At 45.3% G+C, this 19,640-nt stretch overlaps 1 protein-coding gene across 1 annotated transcript in view; it reads right to left on the bottom strand.

The window, feature by feature from the left end:
• AUTS2 (activator of transcription and developmental regulator AUTS2) overlaps nucleotides 1-19,640 on the bottom strand; it is a 659,999-nt gene that overhangs the window by 413,158 nt on the left and 227,201 nt on the right. Inside the window, exon 3 of the mRNA XM_033171799.1 lies at nucleotides 12,364-12,465. Within this exon, the coding sequence (XP_033027690.1) occupies nucleotides 12,364-12,465 (102 nt within the window). The remainder of the gene's footprint in view (nucleotides 1-12,363; nucleotides 12,466-19,640) is intronic.

The following is a 19,640-nucleotide window of genomic DNA, read 5'->3' as shown; positions in this document are numbered from 1 at the left end:
GACTGTTCGACTTCCGAAATGTTCGAAAACCAAGGCGCAAAGGGCTGGCTGCAAGCTCAGTTGGAAAAATTAGAAAACACACAGCGGAAGCTGTTTGACCTACGAGGTGCATTCTAAAATGGAAGCAACTACTTCCAGTTTTTCAACATTCGAAAACCGAAACGTTCTGCTTCTGAGACGCTCGAAAACCAAGGTACCACTGTATATCCTACTTTTCCTCCAAGGGGCTCAAATGGTTCTCCTCCCTCTCAATTTTGTCCTTTGAGGTAGGACAACTCTGTGAGGTAGGGTAGACTGAGAGACAATGACTGGTCCAAGGTCACCCAGTGAGCTTCAAGGCTGAGTGCAGATCAGAACCCCAGTTTCAGAGGTATTAGTCCAACACTCTAACCACTACACCATGCTGGTGTTTAAGGTCCACAGCTATGGTCAATGAGCAATATGAACATAAAGCCAATCTTGTTGCTTTAAGTCATTTCCCCCCCAAACTTGGGTCTCCAGCTGTTTTGGACTGGGGAAACTCGAAAAATTAGAATATCGTGGAAAGGTTCATTTCTTTCAGTAATTCAACTTAAAAGGTGAAACTAATATATGAGATAGACTCATGACATGCAAAACGAGATATGTCAAGCCTTTATTTGTTATAATTGTGATGATTATGGCATACAGCTGATGAGAACCCCAAATTAACAATTCCAACTTTGGGGTTTTCATCAGCTGTGCGCCATAATCATCACAATTATAACAAACAAAGGCTTGACATATTTCGCTTTGCATGTCACGAATCTATCTCATATATTAAACTCCAGTAGCTAATGAAAACAATTGCTTACATAAATGGACTTTTCCACAATATTCTAATTTTTTGAGTTTCACCTGTACAGTTCCCATAATCCCTTATCACTGGTCCTGCTAGCTAGGGATGATGGGAGTTGTAGTCCAAAAACAGCTGAAGACTCAAGTTTGGGAAACACTGCTATAAGTTATCGTAAATACATCACTAGAATTTAGATGAACTTGTATTACATTTTCTGGCACCAAAGACAAGAAAACATTTGTTACAAACTATAATAATACTGTTGTAGCTTATTCTTAATTTTCAACTAGTGACTTATTCTTGATTTCTTCCCACTGGTGAAGAATTGGTGGCAAGAAAAGTAAACAATTGTTATAGCAGTTCTGTGAACATCTTTTTGATGTACTGAGGTTGTGGTACACCTGCAAAAATAAGAGTTAAATGAAAACAGTTGATAATTTTGTCTTAAAAGGGCCTGCAGACTACAGCCGTACTTCAGAGTAGAACAGAATCTGTTCCAGAAGTCTGTTCGACTTCCAAAGAGCTGCTTCTGATTGGCTGCAGGAAGCTCCTGTAGCCAATCGGAAGCCACGGAAGCCTTGTCAGATATTCAGCTTCTGAAAGAACGTTTGAAAGCCAGAACACTGACTTCTGGATTCCAATCATTTGGGAGCCGAGGTACGACGTTGTTGTTGTTGTTGTTGTTGTTGTTGTTATACTTCACCAGCCACTCTGGGCAGCTTACAGTACATATAAAAACACAGTAAAACCAAAAACATTTAAAACATCCCAAAGCAGATGTTTTTTAAAAGTCAAGATAGTTGTTTATTTCCTTGACATCTGATGGAAGGGCATTCTACAGGGAGGGTGCCACTGCCAAGAAGGCCCTTGTTCCCTGTAGCTTCATTTCTTGCAGTGAGGGAACTGCCAGAAGACTAGATAAAATGCCTCCTACATATTTTTTGCAGGGGGCTGAACTTTAAGGCTGGCTATGGGTTTGGAATACTCTTCCCGAGTGTTTGGGGATGTGGTGTTTTTTAAAGCATTTTCCTTTTCCAATAGCAGCAGGAGAGAGAGAGAGAGAGAGAGAGAGAGAGAGAGAGAGAGAGAGAGAAGCAATTGTGGCAGCTTGGTTGCAATGTTTCACAGTGAGGTTTCTCTACCTGAATCCCCAGAGATGGCACGAAAAGGCAAGTGGTCCCTCACTAGCATGAATCAGACTTAAGGGGACAGAACATTAGAAGTGGACCATTTCACTGCAAGATGAGATCCCAATTAGCTGCCCTAAGGTGTTAAGAGGATCAGAAAACATTTTACTATGTGGCACACAGCGCTTCATCAGTGCAAATATGATTCTGTTCGCATTTTAATGAGCAAGTGCCTAATTCACACTTCCCAAACCAACACAACATAAGGACTGGAAACAATGCCTTATGAGGAACAGCTTAGGGAGCTGGGTATGTTTAGCCTGGAGAAGAGAAGGTTAAGGGGTGATATGATAGCCATGTTCAAATATATAAAAGGATGTCATATAGAGGAGGGTGAAAGGTTGTTTTATGCTGCTCCAGAGAAGCGGACACGGAGCAATGGATTCAAACTACAAGAAAGAAGATTCCACCTAAACATTAGGAAGAACTTCCTGACAGTAAGAGCTGTTCGGCAGTGGAATTTGCTGCCAAGGAGTGTGGTGGAGTCTCCTTCTTTGGAGGTCTTTAAGCGGAGGCTTGACAGCCATCTGTCAGGAATGCTTTGATGGTGTTTCCTGCTTGGCAGGGGGTTGGACTGGATGGCCCTTGTGGTCTCTTCCAACTCTATGATTCTATGATTCTACGTGAAGTGAAACACAGCTGTCCATCAAAATGTGCACCTATCCAAATTATGGTACACCATTTCCCAAACCACAAGGTGTGCAAAAAAACAACAACACAAAAATGCACAGATTAGTGAAATTAGCATACAAAAAGTGTATTCGATCAGGGGAAACAATATTATTATGTTTACATCCCATCTTTCAAGGTGGCATACACAGTTCTCCCCCTTTCCTGTTTTCTCTTCACAACAAACCAGTAAGGTTGGTTAGGCTGACAGAGCGTAACTGATCTGAGGTCGCTCAGTGAGTATCCTGGCTCAATGAGGATTTGAGCCTGGGTCGCCCTGTTCCTAGCCTGATGCTATAACCCCCACACCACACTGGCTCCCAGTTACTTGAAAAGGTGTGTCTATTTGTTGTTGTTTAGTCATGTCCGACTCTTCGTGACCCCATGGACCAGAGTACGCCAGGCACTCCTGTCTTCCACTGCCTCCTGCAGTTTGGTCAGACTCGTGTGTCTATTAGTGACACCAAAAAAAAAAAAAAATGTATATTGGGAGAAATTCACTCTAACATACTCACAAATGTTCGTGACAGTTGTTTGCAGCTGTTTAGTGTGAACTTCTCCTAACATGCACATTTTTTTTGTATGTAGCCTTTGACTAATATGTTGCATCTTTCTATGGTTCCCCCCTCTAATGTATGTATTTTGCGGCACACTTTCACCTTAACATGTGCCTTTTTTCACATCATTTGCCTGGAAAACGGTGTTGCGAAAATTCAGAGAAGGGTCGGTTTCGTATGATAATTGTGTTTTGGTTTGTGGGCGAATTGGGGCGTATCTCGTCTGACCACAAACAAAACAACTCCCTCCCCCCCCCCGATGGTTGATTCAGGCACCCACAAACAGAACGGGAAACACAGATCTTAGAAAGGCTTTGAGTCCGCAAATAACATCCAATCCAGACAAATTTCAATAGGCTTTCGGCTATTGTGCTGCTGTAAAGTGAGGAGTGTTTTGGCCCTGGGATGCAAAAGAAGCAGCTCTCCTGTATTCAGCAGCTCATCAAGAACCCATAGAAATTACACCCTTCAGGTCTTAGTGGGCCTGCTGTACCGCTTTTGCATATATATTGTGAATTACGAGAGGGATCAGGGTGGGGAAGAGACTTGCTCTGTTCCTGTTTGTTCTGGCCATTGTTTATGCAGGTCTGACAGAATGAAGGAACAGTGGGTATCATTTCAATTTCTGATGTCAACATCAAATTACTTATTTAATTTCATGCCTGGCGAAGCATTGTATAGCTACATGCAGAAGCCTTTCACTTCATTTGTTATGCTGTGTTTTTGCAACCATTGGTTTGCCTTCCAACTGACAGCTTTAATTACGACATGAATTTGATTGCACTGCCGAGGAATTAACATAATGCAACAAAGCATTTGAGCGCCCGGCCTCGGATACGCACATACCCAAACACAAAACAAGCACATCGGAAGAAAACAGGGGCGGCATGCGGCGCTTCCCCCTCGCAGCCTCGCATATGCATTTTGAACTGGCTGTCATTCAGCAGACTGGGCGGACTTGGTGGTAGAAGACGTTGGTGGTGCTCCGAGGCACAATACTTTCATTACAATTGCGGCCGGTGCAATTTTGCAAGGAAAATAGGTGCCGGAACTCACCACGAGGTTGTTATAGTAAGTCACCGGGCGACTCGGGGCAGCCCTGAACAGATGCCGGTTTGACAACAGTCACATTCATCGCCCACAGAGGTGCTAAAAACTACAGCAAGGTGTCTCCTTAGCTGGTTTGGGGGTCTACCCTGGTTCTGGTGCAGGTCAAATACATGCGTCCTGACCTCCCTCATTCTCTTAGATCAGGCGGATGGCTAAGGCAGCTAGGAAAGGTCCTCATGCAAACATGTGTTTGCATGAGGCCTGGCTGGAAAGCTTAAAGCCTGCTGGTGCTGCATGGGAGATGGATTGAAGAAAGGGAAATACGAATTGGCCCCACCCCATAGCTTGACCATTTGCGGTTCAGAGCAGCTAGCAGCTAGGTGGAGTCATAGATCTTTTTTTAAAAAAAAGTGTAGACTTGCACAAGCTGGCCAGCTTATGTTTTGACTTGAAATGTTCATTTGGGGCCTCTCAGAAGTACAGTATGTAAAGTATGTAAAGCTGTTATGGAGACTGCCAGCCCATAATGGAGCCTACCTGAGAGGTGTGTTCTGGCATGCTATGGCTGAAAAAAAGCACTGCTTGCAGCCATCATTTGCCTATGGCAGAAGCAGCCAACATGACACCCTCAAAATGTTCCTGTACCACAGTTCCCATCATCACTCACCACTGGCCATGCTGGCTGGGGCTCATGGCAGTTGGAATCCCACAACATCTGGAGGAGCACAGCTTCCCCATCACCTGCTACCTGATACGGTGTCAGGGGCGGAACCTGGGGTCTCCTGCATGTAAGGCATGTGCTGTGTCGCTGAGCTTTGTCTGCTCCCTTGGAGGCAGTCATAGGGAGTGAGGAAAGAAACAGGAATATCCCCAGGTGTTGCCAGACTACAACTCCCATCATCCCTCACCATCTCTGTGCTGGCTGGGGCCGACAGGAGTTGGATCCCAACAACGTCTGGAGTACCATGTTTGCTACCCTAGTGCTATGTGTCGAGTGCATGTTGTGCATGGAGTAGGTTGTCAGTCCCTTGCATCTCTAGTTGGAAGGGCCTACTCTGTGTACAGAAGGGGTGGAGGAGAGCCTCCAGCCTGCAGACCCTATTAGACCTGTCCAAGGCTCCCTATTTGGCCTGTGAGGCCATTTCCCCACCCATGCTGCCTTGTATTTGACATTAAGTATGGGGCAGGTAGAGATAGAGATGGATCGACTGTGAAATCATGTTCCCAAGGAGAATGGGACACACAGTCAATCCCTACAGGAAGTGGGCACGGAGTCACAGCTCAACAACTGAACAGAGGGAGCTTCAAGCAACATATGAATGTACTCACCCAGCAGATAATAAATGCAACCCAACAGTGCTATTGTGGACTCAATGATAGCCCTAGTGAGCTGTGTAGAGGCGGAAAAGATTTAGGGATCACATGTCCTGGCACCACCCTTTCTGTTCAGCCACACCCCTCCACTCTTGGCCCCCATTCATTCAGTGGGGAGGTCAGTTCTTCAGCCAGTTGTGCCTTGAAGCTTCCCTACGTTCAGGAGTGTAAGGCTCACATTGGCGAGACAGCCTCAGAAGACATTTTGCTGACCTCCCTTCTGACCTTCATACTAAAATGATGGCCGGTGGAATTGGAGGAGTTGGAGCCAGTGCATGTGGGGATATTGGGGCAGAGACAGCACACACAGGGGCATGCACACAACCTCACACCCACTACCTAATTCATGCCCCCACACATTTGCTTGAACACCTGGCTGAAATGGCACAATCAGCAGATTAGCCTATTGTGTTTTTTGGTGCTTCTATAGAGCAAGTGTGGACTAGATGGTTCTGAAATGAAATCAACAAGCCCCATCTGCTCAGCCTCCACCCAATTTCAGGCAGATCATACTGCTAAAATCAATCACTAAGGGGCTGACATGCACGGTTAAGGGTCAGACCCCCTCTGCCTCCTCTGTAGTTCAGGGGACACCTTTTTGCCCTTGCAGCTAATTTTATTTTTTGACTGATGTTCTATGGAACATGTGCATTTGTGTGTGTTTGTGCTACCTATTCCACTGCTTTTGTGGTGGGATGCCATAAACTATGAATAATCACCAAAATGGAAGCACGCTGCCAATATAGGCCAATAGTCCAATTTCTGGCAACACTCCTGCCCCCCTTTCACCACATAATCCCTAACATTGTTTGCCTTTCTGACAGCGGCTGTACATTAAGCTAATGTTTTCAGGGAGTGATTTGCACCAATTCACAGATCTCTTCCACGATTGGTAACAAGAGCCAAACACAGAGCCTTTGGTGTTGCCATCATTTAATTGTTTACTTTCTTCTCATTCTCTCTCTCTCCCAATGCCCAATTTGCTGCGGCATTTTCTATATTTCATTAGCTCTAAACGCAATTTCCAATGCTCCATTAGCAAATTCCCTTAATGCCCTAGAATATTCTAGAACCGATGTGTGGAGATGAGAGTCTATAAATAAATAAAAAAGGAGGGGGAGGGAGGAAGAGAGAGAGGGGGGAGGGAGACTCGAAAATGTGCTAAATGCGTGAAAATACAAGCAAGTGACAGTGAGAGGGGAAGAGAACGTTGGGCTGACTCAAATTCCAGGTTGAGGAAAAACAGAAGGAGCAGCCATCTTGCCTTAGAGCAAAATCTCAGCTGAGCGAATTCTACTGCAGGCGAGATTTTGATGAGATGAAATTGGCGACAGCGCTCTGCTTTACATAAGGAAGGGGAGGGCTGACAGCTCCGGCATCTCTGAAGCCCTGAGGGCAGCCTTATCCAGAGAGCAGAAAACAAGTTGTCATCCTCCCCACCACCCAAAGCCAACAGAAGTAGAGATACAGCAAGAAGGGGAGGGGGCAGGAAGGTTTAGGGGACTCAACATGGATTCATCACCATGGTGTCAAGTGCTGTTGGCTAATTAATTGCCCTTAATCTACCAGAGGGCAAGTTTTCTGTTCATTAATTTATTTCAAAGATGTGCTCTCTCTCTCTCTCTCTCTGAATTACAGGCGAGGGGACGGGGGGAGATCAAATCTATATTTGATCAGAACCATGACCCGTCGAAGGCTTGCTCTGAGAGACGTCGTGGAGAATGAAGTCGGAGTTCCTCCACTGTGTTTGTGCCTTTTTTTCACAGCCTGTGCCTCCCTTAACACAAGGCTGCTTGTTTGTAAGTCATTATTCCGCCGATCCTCGTCTTCACCCACTTAGGAAGATTGACTTTGCCTCCACAGCTGTCGCCAATCAATGGTGGAAACGCAGGCACAGTCTTTGCCAGCTCGTGAAGTTTTCAGCCAACTGGGTATTTATTGTTAGAATTGCTTCTTCTTACTCTACCTGGGTTTCTTATTGCAACCTAACTTTCTTAGCCTGGGTGTCATGGGCCAGGAGTTAGTTTCACCTGATGAACAGCAACCTGAAGGGGGAGCGCCTCCATCAGTCTTCACAGAGGAGAAGGCACTGATGAGAACCAGGTGGCTCTGGTTTTCTTAAAACAGAGCTCTCAACAGCAGTCAGCTGCTGGAAACAACACCTGCAGTTCCTGTCCCTACCTTTTCTGCTTCCTGGTCTCCATCTGGATTCCCTGACTTCTGGACTGGATCCCTGGCTCTGTGACCATCTGGAATCCCTGACCTCTGGACTGCCTGACTTTGTATGTGGACTCTGCTCTCAGGCAAGAGTTCCTTGGGGACTTAGCTAGTCCCTGCTTGCTCGGCAACGGGACTCAGATGGGGCTATGTCACTGGGTCATCAACCACAAGAACAAAGGCTGCAACCTGACTCTCCCAGGAAGAACATCAGGGCAATGTGACCTCAGCTATTGATTAGAGGAGTGGCTGTAGAGAGCTTGGGAGAATACCTGAATCAAACTGACCTTTGCTCTCAGACTGCAGGTGTGTGGGGAAGCCAACGCTGACCTCTGCCACTAGTGAGAGGAACAAGATTGCCTGGGTTGGCTGAAGCTCCTCTCTTCAAACAAGGCCACCCACAGATGTGGGGAACTTTTGGCCCACCAGAGGTTGCTGAACCAACAGCCAAGGCTTCCTCCAAAGAATCCTGGGAAGCGTAGTTTGTTTACAATGCTGAGAGTTGCTAGGAGGCTCCCCATTCCCTTCACAGAGCTACAATTCACTGGTTTAACCATCAATCCTCATCACTTAAACCTCTGGGAACTCTAGCTCTGTGAGGGCAGTAGGGGCCTCCAAACAGTTATCAGTACCCTAAACAAACTACACTTCCCATGATTCTGTGGGGAAGCAATGGTCATTTAAAGTGCTATCATAGTGATTTAAATGTATGGTATGAATGTGGCCCAAATCTGGCAGCCATATAAAGGATCATAAGTGCTCCTTAATCCCACACATACCTCAAAGGCAGACAACCCCTCTCCCTAATAACTCTCAATGAACAAACACTGCTCTTTGTGTATTCTTTAGCAAAATCCCCATCTCCCCTTTTTATTAGGAGTCAACCGGTGGGCCATCTCTCATCCCAGGAGGGCTCACCAAACAGAAACAATTTCCGAATCCCGGCTGAAGACGGGGATTTTTTGTTGTTGCTACAACAAGTTGGAAACCTCACAAAAAGTTGTTAAGAAATGCAGACAATATTTCTTCATTTGATTGAGCTGGGGGAAAATGTAGAAGACTATTTACTTTTCATAACGAAAAGAATCTGACAAAAAGGCTGGAGGCCACCACAAGTTTGGCTAGCAAGATATTTATCTCCTCGCGTGCTTGTTATGTCTCTCAGTCAAAGTCACCAGCAAGCTGGAGATTGTGAGGCTTCGGAGGGAAAGCATGCTTAAATTACTGCTATGTTAGCAAAGTGTATGAAGGATTGTTATTAGCGGAGATGGTGCCAAGCTTTTTTTGACAGATCAGGTTTTTCCTTGGTGGGGATGGATTACAATTACCCACACCCCATTTATCCCAGGGCTGTCAGTTCTTGTGATTTTAACAAAAGTCTCCAGAACTTGGGTATTTCCAAAGCTCCGGCTGCTGAGATGAACGCCGAGCCAAAACCACTCAAGTCCCCAAACTTTTGTTTTCATTTTTTTCTGAAAAATGATCCACTTTCTCAGCTTATCTTTGGTACCTCTCGTGAAATACTTCTTTATTTAGAAAAAATATATATGGTTTGGTCTGCATGGCTGTTTCCATGTCCTCATACATAGGAATGCCAGTTGGCTGCAATCTTATTGGCTCAAAACGGAATTACAGCCTCTTGGCCAATGTCTAGGATTAGGTGACCCCAAACCAGGGGAAAGAAAATTCCAACTGAGCTGTTATTTTTGCTGTTAAGTGTTCATCTGTGTGGTATCATTGCCTACGCATGTGAGCTAAGGCATCATGAGGCAGAGCTTCCTGAAGGTAAGAGCTGTTCACCATCAGAAGATGGTAGAGTCTCCTTCTTTGGAGGTTTTCAAGCAGAGGTTGGATGGCCATCTGTCAGGGTTTCCTTAGCTGTGATTCCTGTATTATAAACTCTGATTTCTGTGAAATGTGCCAGTTTTATTGTGTTCAGTAGTGGCTGGTGCCCGTTGGGTGTGGTAGGGAGAAAGGCAAGGAGGAAACTGAGCAAATGACAGGCAGAGTCAACTGATTCTTGTTTTGTCCCCATCCTCCTCCAGCCAGGGCCACTCTCTGGACTAGCAGTAATGAAGAAGGCAGGGCAGGTGGTAGCCAGCTAAGAGCAGACTGAGGCTGTTAAGGCAGTGCCCTCATGGACAAGCCTTCACTGTTTGCAGCGCCTAAACCAGTGAAGGAAAGCCTTATAGAACAAAACCAAGGTTCATCTAGTTGAGGGCCTCATTTGCTTCTGGGCAATTTCTTGGGGGCCACATGCTATGGTTGAGGCCGACAACAAATACTATTATACAGTCACAAACCTGCTAAAATACATCAAAATAATAGAATTTCGAACATACAGAGACTGTATGTAGAACTTGGCTTATATAAAAGGCAGAAACGGTGTGTTGAATTTTTCACCTTTCAATTTCCAAAAATGAGGGGTTGTTAAGAGGTTTTAACATGAATTGGGGATTCAAAAGATATTTTGGCTACATTGACACAATTTAGTTTTGATTGAAACAAAATAAAAAAAATAAAAAATCCTTCCACTAGCAGCTTAGAAACCAACTAAGTTTGTTCTTGGTGTGAGCTTTCATGTGCATGCACACTTCTTCAGATACGCTGAAACAGAAGTGCGCATGCACACGAAAGCTCATACCAAGAACAAACTTAGTTGTTCTCTAAGGTGCTACTGGAAGGAATTTTTTAAAATATTTTTTATTTTGTTTTGACTATGGCAGACCAACATAGCTACCTACCTGTAACTAGTTTTGATTGGGAAGTAATGTGTGTGTGAAATTGCATAGAAACAAATTAATAATGATTGCCAAGTATTTGCAGTTGTATTATACATTAATATTTTCAGAGTGCAGTGATTAAATGGGTATATAGAATCATAGAATCATAGAGTTGGAAGAGACCACAAGGGCCATCCAGTCCAACCCCCTGCCAAGCAGGAAACACCATCAAAGCATTCCTGGCAGATGGCTGTCAAGCCTCTGCTTAAAGACCTCCAAAGAAGGAGACTCCACCACACTCCTTGGCAGCAAATTCCACTATATAAGGGGTGAGACAATATTTCAGGTATCCTGGTCCCAAGCTGTATACACCCAGGCCAGCACCTTGGGACTCAGCCCAGTAGGAAGTTTTCAAAGGGCAAAAATTCAGGAGTCATGTGCAAAAGGTCTGGTTTGCATGTTTGAAAGAGGAACAATGAGAATTTCAGCCACTGTACACGTGTAAAGCAATGATTCAAAACGGAGAAAACTTGAAATGGCAAACAATGTGAACATATGAAAGTCACACATCTGCTCACAGCATCAACTGGTCAATACCTTTCTTCTGAAGCAAGTGCCAATGACTGCAGCTTTAGGTCTGGAGCCCCCAGAATTCTGAAGCCCACGCTGCTCCAGCTGCTAATTTGTGTAAATGTTCAGAGGATGAATCAGAGGCCAAGTCAACAATCTTTAGCCAAAACAGATGCTCTTAGCTCGTCTACTTTCCATACTAGAAGCAGCAGTCATAGAAACGAAACAGGGGTAGCTGGTGCCCATCAGAACTGGCAGGGTGGAAGGCAAGGGAACCCAACAGTAGGTGGCGCTAAGGCCAATGAGAGGCAGAGACAACTAATGCTAGTTTTGACCTCATCTAATCTCTGCAAGAGTGACACTGAGGTAAGCATTAGGAAGCTGAAAGACAGTTTTACCACCTGGCTGTAAGTAAGGTGGCAGGAGAGGGCGCTGGCTGAAAGCAGACATTGGTTGGTGGGGCAGTGCCCCATAATATCGCAACCTCCACTGAAATGGCCTTGGCCCAGTATACCTGAAGGAGTGTCTCTACCCCCATCGTTCAGCCTGGATACTGAGGTCCAGCTCTGAGGGCCTTCTGGTGGTTCCTTCACTGTGAGAAGTGAAGCTACAGAGAACAAGGCAGAGGGCCTTCTCAGTAGTGGCACCCACCCTGTGGAAGGCCCTCCCATCAGATGTCAAGGAAATAAACAACTATCGGACTTTTAGAAGATATCTGAAGGCAGTCCTGTTTAGGGAAGTTTTTAGAGTTTGGTGTTTTATCATTTTTTAAAATTATTATTACAGTGGTACCTCGAGTTACAAACGCCTCAGGTTACAAATGCCTCAGGTTACAAACTCTGCTAAACTAGAAGAGTTACCTTGAGTTGAGAACTTTGACCCAGGATGAGAATGGAAATTGTGCGCTGGCGGCGCAGAGGCAGCAAGAGGCCCCATTAGTGAAAGCACACCTCTAATTCAGAACAGTTTCAGGGTAAGAACGTACCTCCGGAACTAATTAAGTTCGTAACTTGAGGTACCACTGTATGATGATGATGATGATGATGATTATGGGAGCCACCCAGAATGGTTGCGGAAACCCAGCCAGATGGGCAGGGTATAAATAATTAATAATAATAATAATAATAATAATAATAATAATAATAATAATTAAACAAAAGCAAAAGATAAGGTGGTACCCGAAAATGAGTTGCACTTACGTCGCTGAGTCTCTCTCGGGAACTGCTCCGATGGAACCCTTTCGACTCTCCACTCGCACTTTCGCTGTCACTGTCCCGGCAGCTGTTCTGGCCTGGCTTGAGCTGTGGAACAAGAGAGAAATCAAAGTTTGCATCTCGTGTCAGGATCTCACTTTGAAGGCATCGAGCCTGGTGTGGAAAATGTACAAAGTCAAATGTGCAAAGGCAGCCGTCTGGGCTTGTGTGACTGAACTCACAAAGCTGCCTTCCAACCCTAGCCTGGTTCCTTCCTCCTTCCACACATGCACAACATGCTGGAATTGTGGCCCATGTCCCGCCACCAGCATCACCAAGTGATGGACACCACCTTGGGTGCCTCTAAAAGAGGACTAGGCATGATTCATGGAGGATAAAGCTATACAATCAGGGCAGACAAAAGGAAGCACTACTTCACACAGCGTATAGTGAAACTATGGAATTTACTGCCACAAGATGTCGTAGCGGCCAGCAGACTGAATGGCTCTAAAGGAGGATTAGATAAATTCACAGAGGTTAAGACTCACAGTGGCTACATTCCCCCTCCGCTGTCGGAAGCAGTATGCTACTGAACACTAGCTGCTGAAAATCGCAAGTGAAGAGAGTGTTGTTGAACTTGGGTCCTTCTTATAGACTCCCCATAGGGGCATCTGTTGGGCCACTGTGCAAGCAGTTTGAGCCTGGCTGAGAAAGGCCCTTTTTATGTTTGTATAGCTCATGATGGTCAGTACCTGGCTCCTGTTCCACACTTAACTATTGGCTAAGTGCTGACACAAATAAGGGAATCCTGCCTGTGCCAGCTCTTGCACACCTTAACCAAGTAGCTACATGGGGTATGTCACTATGGAACTGCAGTCTATTCACAACTACTAACCCCTAGAGAACAGTCCTACAATGTAAACAGAAGCATTTATGAGAGAGCAAATAAATGCAAAATAGTTTGAACAGAACTAATCCAAGATGGCACCCTTTTCCTTCTCCCCCTTCAACAACAACAATGGAAGGGGCCCAGGGAAGCCCTGGTACGCTAAAGGCAGCAGGAGAGAAAAAAGGAGCCAGTGGCGGCAGCAACAACCCGGCTCTTTCCAGGCAACGGTGAACGGTGTGCTCCTCAAGTTCTTCAGAGCCATGCAGAGAAGCAGAGGAGGAGGAGGAGGTGAGCCTCCGCAGGTGGGCAGCTGTTGAGGTTCCTCAGATGTGGCATCCTCCACAACTGTCCCTAGCCTGCCACCAAAGGCAACTGTCTCAGTAACAGCGGTGGGTGGGATGGCCCTAAGTTTGAAACTTTATTTTTTTAAAAAAAGAATGGAAAGGAACCCTCAGTAGCCAGGCACTGGGAAAAGAAAATAGAGATAGACATCCGTTGTATCAGGTCTCTTTTCTGGGTTTGTTTTGCTCTCTGAACCATTCACTTTGCTCCTCCAAAGTCCTGGGCTTAGATGCCTCAGTCCTCCAGCTTCCCTGAAAATTGCATTGAGAAAAAACGGACACCTGCTGAGATTCACTTGTTTCCCTCTAACCAGCTGGAACTACCACCCAGGGGAAGGAAATAAAAAAAGAGCCTGGCTGAGCACTGACTAATAGCTGAAAGTTGTGCAGAGAATATCCCCAGCCTCTGCTGAGCCTCAGGGTGATGGGAGTTTTGTTAGGTCTTTGGCAGAAAGCAACACAAACAATGATCAAACGTTTCCTCGCTCGGTGTTAAAGCCGGTTGACAGTCTAACGAGATCAGATCCCCAATGGCAGATGGACCCACTGACCAAGCAGTGAAGTGTAAAACAAACAAAGCATGGGGGGTGGGGGGGACAAACAAGCCACTAGCCTGGATACTATTGATTTGATTAGCATTGGTCTGGTCCTGTCAGGCTCCCATCACTAAACCCAATGACAGCATCTCTTACTTGTAAGAAATAAGAGATCTTTATTGAGGCTGATCATGGTACGGGCTCAGCAGCAAGTGGAAGGCGAAGAAGTCCAGATTCCAAGGCACCCAGGTAAGGCAGAAAGTTCGTAACCAAATGGAAGGTATGGAGATGTCATAAAACCACAAGATTGCAGAACTGGGAGGGACCTCAAGGGCCATCTATTTCAACCCCCTGTAATGTACTAATCATAGCTAAAGAATACCTGACAGGTGTCCATTTAAGCTCTCTATAAAAACCTCCAATGAGTCCATTCAACTGTTGAATAGCTCTTACCGTCAGAAGGTTCCCAACAGTTGGTATGCCCCTCTTGCCAAGCATTTAAAATAAAAACAAGGTAGGATGAGCTCACTCATAGGACTCTTGTCACCCTATGGTTGGATCAAATCAATCCAAAGGTTAAGGATCTTTTAGTATCCAGCGAACACACCAGCCTATAATTGCCTCCAGAGAGCAGAGCAAATCTATGTGTTCCTAGTTTCTTCCCCAGCAGTGTCATGAGTCCCACAGCATGGTCAGGATTTGCTAGGGATGGCAGGATCTGATGCAGGACAAGGCAGAAACAGAGGAGGGGGCTGAATGGTGGGAACCTGGGTTGAAGAAGCTCCACTCCTTTGGAAGGGGGAGCAGGGATGCTGGCTCTCCTTTCTGACCTTCCTATGGACCGAAAAACCTGAGTGAAGGCTGGTGGGTTAGGGCTTTGATAAGCAAAATGGGGAACCTGAGCAGGAGGCAGCAGCCTTTGCAGGTAGTAGAAAACCCACCCACCCTGCTGGATAACTTGCTCACCAGCCAGACATACTGATAAGGCAAGAGCAAATATGCCATGCCTAATCTTTAAAAGCAGGCGGGATGGGAGGGTAAACTTGTTGGGACATTTTCATCTCCCCCTTCAAGTCCTGAACTTCTTGGCCTGCTCCTGAACTGTGACACCTGAACACTGTGTCTGCCGCTAAACCTATACCATTACTTGCCTGAATGAAGTTCTCCTCCTTACTTACAAGTAATAGCCTTTGCACGCATTGGCTGGGAGCCAGGACAAGGAGCCCCTGATCGCATGAGACTGGAAAATCACAACCTGCAGCACGATTTGTAAGGTAACCTGATATTTCCCTTGAACGCATAAACTAATAAGTGCTTGCCACCCCACCGCAATGGATCATGCCCACAACCCATAATTGATTTCCGCCCCCTGCTCAGGATGTTCACGTTCTTGCCGCAGAAGACACATATGCAAACAAACACATGCGCAAATTACACATGACGTTGAGACGCCTTGCCTGCCCTTCAGTGCATTCAGATATACAGGAAATACTCTCCCCATAGCCTCCTGCAACTGGGAGCAGAGGAGCTGGAGCCCCTGACAAACTGCAAAAAGCTCTCCGCGCTTTGGCACTCCATGTTAAAAGGGCACCAGCGATCTGCACAATTGCTCTTGATAGCTGCTTAATTGCTCCTTGTTGGTATTAGACATCTCCAGGTCTGATTGATCCTGCCCTGTTTTTGCCATTACAGTTGCAACTTCCCAATTATCTCCTCGCAAGCCAACTGCAAGCTGGCTTCTGAAACTTGAATAATTTATGTGGCCAGACAGCTAAATGGCTTAAAATAGTATTATGTTTTCAAGTTAATAGCTCAGCCCACAAAGCCTCATTTAGTTCTTGCATGTCTTCTATTGGGGGACCATGAATCAATACCCACCATTCCATCTTTCCATGCATTGCTTGGGGTTTTTTTTTGGGGGGGGGCAGGATCCCAGCACCATCTTTCTTCCCCTAGGAAACAGTTTTCGACTGAGTCAGACCATGACCCATCTAGATTGGGTATAGATGTGTCATCTGATTCAGGGAAAGGGACAGGCAGCATCTGAAGTCCTTCAGATTTTTGTTGGGGTCCAAGTCCCATCTCTTCCAACCATTGGCCATGCTGGCTGGGGCTGATGGGATCTGGAGACCAATGGGATTTGGAAGGTCATAGGGGCCCCATTTTATTTTTTATCTTTTATTTTTTTAATTAAAGCATTTAATAATTCACCTTCTCACAAAGCATCAGGTCACTGTGCAATAACATGAAAAATGAAAAATGAAAACCATGCAAAGCAAACATTAAACAACTAGCTACTCAAAGCACAGCTACTTGCACAGGTACAGACAGACATCTTCTTTCTATCACCCATTCCCACCACCCTTCTGAGTAATACCCCTCCCCACTCCCTCACTATATTTAAGGATCTGGTGACTTCTGTTTCAGTGTATCTGAAGAAGTGTGCATGCACACGAAAGCTCATACCAAGAACAAACTTAGTTGGTCTCTAAGGTGCTACTGGAAAGAATTTTTTATTTTGTTTTGACTATGGCAGACCAACACGGCTACCCACCTGTAACTAGCTACTCAAAGGGCACTTTAGAGAACTTCCTCAGCCTGTAGGCATTTTTTAAAAAAATGTGTGATGCCTGGAAGTAAAATCACACACACACACACACACACACAAGATGCATGCTGAATCTCTGCTTAAATAGTGTTCCACAGCATTGGAATTACATTTGCACCCTTGCCCACTGCTGCCCTGAATTGGAGGTTTGCCTGGCAAGAGGGTGGATTGACCGAAAGGATTGGTTGCCATTAGGAATGGGCAGGAAACCAAATTCACTTCATATTTATAGGTCAACCTCCCTAACTCTCACTTTCCAAAAGAATGCATTGGCCGAAAGACAATTATCCTTTGAAATCCACACTTATCCTAATGTTGCAATGTGGTTCTCCCACAAATCTTCGTTTAAAGCCTCCCAGATTGGCTGCCACCATTGCTTCCTGTGAAATCGAGTTCCACAGTTTAACAGTGCATTGCAGAAAGGTGGATTTTCTTTCTGCCCCGAATCTTCCAACATCCCGCTTCATTTGATGTCTAAAAGTTCACAGAATCATAAAGTTGGAGAGTTGGAGAAGCGCCTCAAGGGCACAGGGTGGTATATAAATTCAATTAACCATCACCATCTAGTCCACCCTCTGCAATGCAGGAATAGACAGGTGGCTGGTACATGGATCGAACCCACAAACATTGGCGTTATCAGCAACACAATCCACTTTCTCTATGCCATGCACAATTTTATAAACTAGTATCATGTCACCTCTTACTCGCCTTTTCTCTAAACTCAAAAGTCCTGAACACTGCAAGCTTTCCTCACAGGATACAGTGGTATCTCTGGTTGTGGACGGGATCCGTTCTGGAGGTCCGGTCGGATCCCAAGGTTTCCACAACCTGAGGAATGCTTCTGCACATGCACAGACTGCTTTTGCACATGCGCGCGCAGCGAAACCCGGTAAAATACTTCCAGCTTTGCCACGTGCGCATCCCAAGGTTTGCGTAACCAGAGGGTTACGTAAACGGAGGTTCGACTATAATTGCTTCATCTGCTTGATCGTTTCAGGCTCTCCCCCTGAAATAGTTCTGGCACTGGGATGTGCCCTATGTCCTCCACCCAGATTCTCTGCATCCTCCTTTTCCTCCTTCAGCATGCCTTTGACTCTTTGCCTCCCTTGTCATCCAAGGGTTTAACTGCCTCCCTGGATGGTCTCTTGCTACTAATCGAAACAAAATAGAAAATTCTTTCCAGTAGCACCTTAGAGACCAACTGAGTTTGTTCTTGGTATGAGCTTTTGTGTGCATCTGAAGAAGTGTGCATCTGAAGAAGTTCGTATCTGAAGAATTCGTATCTGAAATTCATATCTGAAGAAGTGTGCATGCACACGAAAGCTCATACCAAGAACAAACTCAGTTGGTCTCTAAGGTGCTACTGGAAAGAATTTTCTATTTTGTTTCGACTATGGCAGACCAACACGGCTACCCACCTGTAACTCTTGCTATTAATATATCAACAGACCTTTGCAGCCTATGGGATGTTTGTGTATATACAACACACACACACAGAGGCAGAGGAGGAAACTGCTGACACTCTGGCACTGGAAAACTGAGGTTTCTATTTGTTTTATTTCACGTAGAAAAGTTGAAAGGCAGGAGAATCAGGCAGGAGCCAAACTTTGCTCATCTCCGTAGCTTCGATGGCTTGCAGTGCTCTTTGCTTACGATTCTGCAGTACTGAAACAGCAAGGGGAGACTGATTGATACAATGACGTGCTTGGCAAGGTGTAATTTTAACAGTGATATTTCTCACTGTGCAGCCATTAGAATGCAAAGGGTCAGGAGAAGCCTATACTTTGTTGCAATTCAGCCCTTTAAAGTACACCAAAATACTCTTCATTTGTTGCAATTGCAGAAAGCACTCAGTTCCATACCTCTCTTAGCGGGTTGCCTTAAAACCTTTTCCTTTCAGTTGTTGCAGCAAAACTTTGCCAATTTCCAACAGCCATGCTTACATTACTTTGTGCCTGCTTTTTGGCAATATTCTTTTTTTAAAAAAAAAAACCCACAAAAAATATTGGGAATAAAGCAACAATGTTGCAACAAGCTACCTGAAGCAGAAACGCAACCTCTTTTTCCGTCTCTTATCCTTTTCTTGAGTAGATCATTTTCTCTCAGGCTTTACTTCCTTCCTCCTTCTCTTCCAGGTAGTGTTGTAAGTGCATCTCCCAACTACATGAAGACCACCTGTAAGCTCAGAATGGTCTTGTTTGCCACAGGTAATAAACTTAAAGTTTCTCTATTCTCCCAACAAGCTCTCTTATCAGGCTATTTATTTCTCCACCCCACTGCAACGCACACAAACACACACAACATACACCAAAGTCCAACAAGACCAAAACCCTACAGCAAGGGTGCAGTCCACTCTGTGTGCCAAAAATGCTCTATTTCTACCTTTGGAAGTGATTCAGGAACTATAATTAACCCAGAATGCAGCTGCTAGACTGATGACTGGGAGCAGCTACTGAGACCACATAACAGCAGTCCTAAAAGATCTGCATTGGCTCCCAGTATGTTTCCGAGCACAATTCAAAGTGTTGGTGCTGACCTTCAAAGCCTTAAACGGCCTTGTATACCTGAAGGAGCATCTCCACCCCCATCGTTCAGCCTGGACACTGAGATCCAGCGCCGAGGGCCTTCTGGCGGTTCTCTCATTGTGAGGAGTGAGGTTGCAGGGAACCAGGCAGAGGGCCTTCTCAGTAGTGGCGCCCGCCCTGTGGAACACCCTCCCATCAGATGTCAAGGAAATAAACAACTCTCTGCCGTTTAGAAGATATCTGAAGTCAGCCCTATTTTGGGAAGCTTTTAATGTAAGATGTTGTTGTTGCTTCTTTTGGAAACCATGGAGAGTGGCTGGGGCAACCCAGTCAGATGTGTGGGTATAAGAAATATATTATTATTATTATTATTATTATTATTAT

Source organism: Lacerta agilis, chromosome 15 (genome assembly GCF_009819535.1).
Source record: "Lacerta agilis isolate rLacAgi1 chromosome 15, rLacAgi1.pri, whole genome shotgun sequence".
In the NCBI taxonomy this organism is placed as follows: Eukaryota; Metazoa; Chordata; class Lepidosauria; order Squamata; family Lacertidae; genus Lacerta; species Lacerta agilis.
The sequence above is the reverse complement of the archived record's forward strand: the minus strand, read 5'-3'. Positions and strand labels throughout refer to the sequence as shown.